At 42.8% G+C, this 7,101-nt stretch overlaps 1 protein-coding gene across 1 annotated transcript; it reads right to left on the bottom strand.

The window, feature by feature from the left end:
- Positions 1-938: 938 nt before the first annotated feature.
- Positions 939-1,558, bottom strand: LOC136538852 (putative ripening-related protein 5). The gene has a single exon (XM_066530798.1). The coding sequence runs from the start codon at positions 1,556-1,558 to the stop codon at positions 983-985; it is 576 nt and encodes a 191-aa protein (XP_066386895.1). The 3' UTR covers positions 939-982.
- Between the last annotated feature and the right edge of the window lie 5,543 nt (positions 1,559-7,101).

Here is a 7,101-nt window from a genome sequence, read left to right as displayed (position 1 = left end):
TTAACTTTCAACCACCTAAGAGCATTACTCACATGTTCGGATCTTGGATAAGGAGATTTGCTCCTAGACTAAGAAATCAAATAATAGTGGGGATTGCAGCCATGTGTTGGGTATTATGGTTGAATAGAAATGAGGCAGTATTCCAAAATCGAGTTACTAATTCTTGCTTGCAGGTACTTTTCAGGGGGACTTTTTAGATCAGGCAATGGTCAATGTTGTCTAAAGAGGAAGAGGGAAGAAAGTTGAAGGAGGGTTGCAGGCGTCTAGAAGGCTTGTCACTGCAATTTTTTGGATCCAGTGGGTGGAGGAATCAAAAGAGAATAGAACAGTAGTCCTCAGGGAGATGTATTGGAAGGTCATAGCTATCAAAAAAGGAAGAAAGAAAAGTTATGAAGTTTGGATGCATGAAGTTGGAAATGATGGTTGGAAATCTTCAGAAGTTCTGTGTGGAAGCAACACAAGAATTTAGAGAACTAGCTTCTTTTTGCTGTATCCTGAGTGCCTGTGATTGGACACTTGAGTGTTGCCGGTTTAGCTATAGTTGGGAGTTGGGGTTTAGCTGTTTACCAGTCTGTGGTTTGGCTGCATCCTTTGGGTTGTGTTTAGACAATGTAAGGGTTGTTTGATTTTGATGGGGCGAGTCTGCTTAGCAGTCTTTGGTCTTAGACCATGGTTTTGTATTGGTTCAGTTTGGTTGTACTCATTCGATTGTGAATGTGGGAGACCGGAATACATTTGTTCCTTAATCTAAAAAGATTAGATAGACTGATTTAGAAGATGAATGACACTTTTTATTCCATACACACACACGCACATGCACACGCAACAATACAATGGGATACAGTACAGTACGTATAGGGCAATGAGCCGCGAGCCAACTACCCTACTCTGAAGTATGGACTATGAATCTCTTTATCTCCTTATACACAGCACGGCACGTCTCACCAACAAAGGAAACATAACCATCAACTGCAGCTGATGTTCACTCCTCAGACCAGGTGATGTCTACCATCCCAATGTTCTGGTCGAGCCCCAAGGCGTCCCACACAGCCGGCGACGTGTCGACGATGTTGTTGTCGCATGGCGGCTCGAAGTTGTGGTCCTCATCACAGCCTTCCACGGAGTCGCACTCATCCACCACCTTGGCGTACACGGAGTTACCATTTGCGCTGATCTTGATGCGGTGCCCGCAGCGCGCCATGTTGCTGAACCACCCCGTGGAGAGCGCGACAACCTTCTCCTCGTCACTGTGGTACGCGTTGTCGCACTCTGACGGGCCGCCACCGTCTTTGCCCTTCTCAAAGCTGTTGAGCGTCAGCACCGCCTTGGTGCTGGCTGTGACCGGCGGCGAGCAGCGATACTGCGGGTACTTCTTACCATCCTCGCAGCAGTCTGGGTCGTTGCTCTTCTCACAGTTGCCGGACCGGCCCGGGAGATACCCACTGGGGCGGCACACGCCAAGGCCGGCACTATGGCGGTGGGACGACGCCATTTGGGAAGCAGAGAGTGCGACCAGGAGGAACATCGCCATGGCGGCTGCAGCTCCGGCAGTGCCCATCTTTGCTTGCCTGAAAAAATGGTCAAGCTCCCTCGCACTCTGTTTTTCTTTTTTCCTGTGCTCTGGTTTGCTTGATGGTTTGAGCTTTGCCGTCGTGCGATGCATGGGATTATATAGTGGTCTCTCCGCTTCTGCTACATTAGCATATAGTAGATTAGTAGTATGAACATGCTCTGATTGATGGACATAACGTATGGAATCGTTGGATGGATATGATTACCCGAGACGGCAATCCGATCACCTACTACGTGTTTTCGCCGTGCCGTATGAAATGTGTGAACTCGTTCGATGTGAACATGTGAACTTTATATGTTCTGCATAGTTAATAATTTCATTTTGATATTGGAAACTGAAAATTCTAAAAATATTGTGGGTTTTGGCCATATAAAAAAGATATAATGTTTTAAATTGAAGATATAAACAAAATATTGGCATAATTTATTACTACACATCTATTAAGTAGAAAAATTCACAACATAAACAATATAAAATATGAGTCTAGAGCTGTATATTTACAATAAATCATGTGCATTATGTAGCACCCGGTTTTAAGAACAAAATCAGATACATACCATATGTGAGTCCAGGAAGTCAAATCTCATATATAACTACAAATAAGGGTAATATCAAAAGACAATGCTTAAATACATAGCGTATTAGTATAAAGAATATAACCTCAGAGTATAGACAACGGAAAGACAACTCCAATCTTCAGGCGAAGACACCAAATCCACAGGGACAACTGACTGATTGATCACAAGCCTAATTCCTCCAAACTCTAGTAATCTGGTACCCATCCGGAATTTTTCCAAAGATTTAAAAAGTAAAGCAAGCGTAAGTACATGTCGTACTCAACAAATATAACATGGGGTTCATGAGGCTCAAAAGGCTGACACTGGTTCACTGCGATTAGCTTTTAATGAGTCATGCTTTTAGCATAGGAGTAGCAACAAGTTTATCTCAAGCCCATAAACACATGATCAGGTAAACATGAATAATGAATAGCATAAATAATTAACCATTAGTGAGCATCTTCATCATCCATATCATTAGTGTCCATCATCTATTCCGTAAATGTTCCAAGGCTGCTTATGACCGTGAGCACGACTGATATACCAGTTTTACACTTTGCAGAGGTTGTACACTTTCACTGCAAGTCGTGATTTACCCTTTCGCCCGAGGTGATCAGCCTCTTGACCCACTACCAAGGAAGGTCGGCAGGGTTCACTATTAAGCCTTTCAAAGGTTCGTCTAACAAGTTAGGGCCGCTAGGTTTCTATGGCCTGCGAATGTAGGGCTCCCCTTCTGACAGGCACAATGACACGTAGCCTATACACTGACGGACAGAGGCCGCACTATATCCAACCTGGAACACATCCCTCTTGCACCATAAAGGTAACCTCTAACAAGCTAGAGAAGATCCTCATACTGAGCTAAAGCCAGAGCCATGTAGCCCTCACAGCTGTACTGTAAGTCCCGGATGATCACTTACAGATAAGTTCTTAGGGAGAGGAATCTAGAGCACCATAAATAACCCAATGCTCTAGATCCCTTGTTCTATGTTGCTAAAAAGCATCTTTTAGTGTTTATTGCATATACCATTAGTCAAGTTACAAGATTATGGTCTTTAATTGAGCACTAGTATCATACTACCCAATGCAATACTCCAAAGGTAACAAGGCACAAGGTACAAAGTACTAGGAATTCCTTAATGGCAGTCAAGGTAGACACATGCAGTATGAATTGATTAAAGGTGTATAGGACAATAAGGAAGATCACATGCTATACTTGCCTTAAAACACTGATCCTTCGGTAAGCTTTAATCTTCAACGTTCTTCTTCTTCTTCTTGATCATCACGTATATCTCACCGACTGGATGAAATCATAAAGCACCACACAAACATCCATACAATCATACATGAAGCAAACAATAGATCTAAATTAGAACAGTACACCAAACATAAAATCAAGATGAAAAGTTTGTAAAACGAATCTACGTCTCGCTACGAACACACAGACGCGAAAAGCATGCTAATCGGAGCTACGGTTGAAAAGATACAACTACCAAAAGATCTACTCATAAAACTATTAGCTTCATGTGTTTTAATTATATAAAAACATATATAAGATATTTCATAGAGATTATAATTTAAGTCAAATTTAGATTTGATTTATAAAACTAAGGTGAAACAAATCATATTCTATTTATAAAATCTAGTTGCATAATTATTAATCAAGATATGATTTAAACATGAAATTTCAGAAATAGTAATATGGTAACCACTGTTACTAACACGTAGATCTCGTCGATATGAATCTAACGCAACTTGAATGGGTCAAAACGGATCTAAAACACAAAAGATATGAAATAAATAAGATTTCCTTTATTAAAATAATAGATTAAATCTAACCTTGAATTTTAGAAGTTGAAAACCTACTTAACAGTAGTATGAACATGTAGATTATGAAATTACGAACCTAACGCAATTTGAACAGGTCAAATCGGAGTTAAAACGGAGAAGTTATGGCTAAAACAAAATCAGTGGCAAAACTGTAAATAGCTGAAAACGTATTTTAGATCTATACCGACGATACTACGCTTTCCAAAGACGAAGACGTAATCCATGAAATACTCAATGGACCGCGGGTTCTATTTTGAATAAACCAAGGGACTCTTTAGGAAATCTGCCAGGCGAAGGGGTACCTTTGCATTTGGGCCGTCATATTAGACTTGGACGCCCGGGATGGAAGCGGGCAATGTAGGTGGCCAGCGATGGGTTTACATGCGGCGGTGCCATTGCCAGAGCTCACCGGCAACGTCGGCTTCGATGCTCCCGGTCACCAAAAGGCACGGGAGAACATCGGGGAGAAAGAGAAGCTCGAGTAGAGCTCAATGGAGGGCTCGGGGAAGGCTGCGACCGCACGGTGGCGAGCGGCGGCAGCATGGGTTGCTTGGAGCTCGCGGCGAAAATACGATGGCGACACTGCGGTAGATGGGAGCAAGAGAGAAGGAGGGGTAGGCGCCATAGGGTTCTTCACCTCGTCTCGGTGCTCGGTACGGCCCTGAACTGCGGTGAATCGGCGGTGGAGTTAATGGCGGCGGCGGGTGGCTCGACGGAGTCCGACCAGGGTGCATGGCGCGGCTAGGGCTAGGGCGAGGCATCTAGGCGCTAGGATTAGGGATAGGGGCGGCGTGCGGCACCAAGGCTTCGTTTTAAAGGGAGCTTCGCGTGGGGCGCACTGCAAACGGCGAGGCCGGTGTGGACAAGGACACTCGCGTGAGTCCGTTTCGACGACGAGTCGAGGTAGGAGGCAGAACTGATAGGTCGGGCCCACCCGTCGGTGAGACCAGGCGGGGAATGGCGCGGCGTAGCTGCTGCGGGCTGGGCCGGCCCACGAGCGGAGAGGGGCAAGAGACGCTGGGCCACGGGAAAGAAGGGCTGGCCTACGCGCGACTGGGCTGCGGGAACAGAGAAAAGGCTGGGCTGGCTTGGTGCCTGGGCTAAAAAAAGAGAGGGGGAGGATGAGTTTTCCTTTTCCATTTCTTTTTCCTATTTCATTTTCAAAACCAAATTCAAGTATGAACCAAAGTCAAATTCAAATGGGGTTTCAAACACACTTTTCAATTCAATCAGAATTGAGAAATTTTGGTAAGTTTTCCAAAAATAAATTATACACCATTTTAAATTCTTTTATTTTAAAATTTTCTTTTCTTTCTTTTCTTTTACTCAAAGCCATCTTTAATTTCTTTCCAAAACAATTCAAACCATTTTGAATTTTCAACCACTCAACCAAATAAACCAAATGCAAGGGCATGTATACTCAAACATGTTGCTATACCTTATGATGAGTTTTAATTTAATGAAAATTTTTATTTTTCTATATTTTTATGAGCACAAAATTCAAAATTACCTTAATTTACACCTATTTCCAAAAGAGCAAATTTTAGGGTGTTACACATTAGTGTAATACAAAATTTCAGTTTTTTTTTCCTTTTGGCCACCCCCAAAATTACCAAAATTTGTGAAACTTTTGACAAAATTTTGGTCAAATTTTGAACCCTAGTGAGAATGGAAATAAACCTAAATATATAGGGTGTTTAAAACTAAACTAAACCCTTTTTATGATGAAACTAAATTTTGTACTAAATTGGTTTAGGTTTTAAATAACACTATGTACAAGTCTAATTTCTACAAAATCAGTTTGTCATATTGTTGTAAAGAACTATAAAATGTACATACAAGGTCTAATTATCATAATAGCCTAACGTCATTCCATATTGAGATTGTTTAGCAACTAGGGCCGATCCACCGGCAGATGCACCAATATGATCAACTTTTTTATCTTCTAATGTATCAAAACGAATCATGATCATGTTAACGGTAGAAAGAATGTTGTAGGGACCATGACACATAAGAAGGGAGGTGTTGAATTAGGCAACTTAAAAACTATTTATAAACTATGGGCTCTAATTTCAACCTAAGCAAAACCTATGCAAAGATAAACTATCTACATGTACAACTAATATTTTGCTACGTGTGTTGCTATCGCTACCGCAATAGTTATGCAAACTAACTTCTAATCCTATCAGCTAAGCTAGGAAGGTAAAGCAAACAACCAAGGTACACCATATAAATGCGGAAGGTAAGAGGTGATAGAGATGCAAACTTCCATTTGATGATGCCAGTATTTTTACCAATGTGTATTGAGAAACGCGCAAGCTTCTCCCTAGTTCTCATTGGAGCCTCTCGCAAGGGCCATACTCCCGGTCGGGTAACTCCATGGATAGCACTAGGCCTCTCCCATACACAAGTGAGTCTCCAGAATGCCTCTCCCAGACCGCTCCTCGCCATCTCCACTATCGAGCTTCCAGTCGAACCGTCGCGGGCCTCGTTCCCTCCAGTACACAGTGGCGGCCATACGACAAACGTGGTTGGTGTGGTCTCGCAAGACTACAAGCCCCTCCGAATACAAACACGGTGCGAGCAAGCACCTTTGTTTTTGAGGTATGCAAACCTCACTAAACACTAGGCCTAAACCTAGAGCAAGCACGATTAAGCAGGTCTAAGTAGCCTAAGCACTTCACAAATCACCTACCTTAATCACCTAATCTTCTTTTAAGCACTTGTGGTGGTTAGAGCACTTGGTGGGGTATCTCAACACTCCTATATCTTCAGCACACTTCAACAACCTTCTCTTGGGCGGTTGGGGTCCTATTTATAGCCCCAAAGAAAGACATAACTGTTGAAACCTTGGTACAACATTCTACGTACTGTTGGACCATCCGATGCTTGGTCGACGAACCAATGCTATCAGAGTCCGGTGTCTCACAACGGTCATGTGTTAGATTCGACCATTATCCGACCTTTGGGCGCATCTACGTGGCATATGGTTCGACGCCCTTCTTCGGACCAGTGTGACGCCCCAATCTCCTCTTTGGAACCTCTCTGGACATCTGAAAGGTTCTAATGGCTAGAGGGGGGTGAATAGCCTAATAAAATTTCTACAACAACACTTAACAAAGTGGTTAGACAATTATGAGG

This window comes from Miscanthus floridulus, chromosome 2 (assembly GCF_019320115.1).
Source record: "Miscanthus floridulus cultivar M001 chromosome 2, ASM1932011v1, whole genome shotgun sequence".
NCBI classification, from domain to species: Eukaryota; Viridiplantae; Streptophyta; class Magnoliopsida; order Poales; family Poaceae; genus Miscanthus; species Miscanthus floridulus.
Note: the sequence above shows the minus strand (reverse complement) of the source record. Positions and strands in the feature narration are given on the sequence as shown.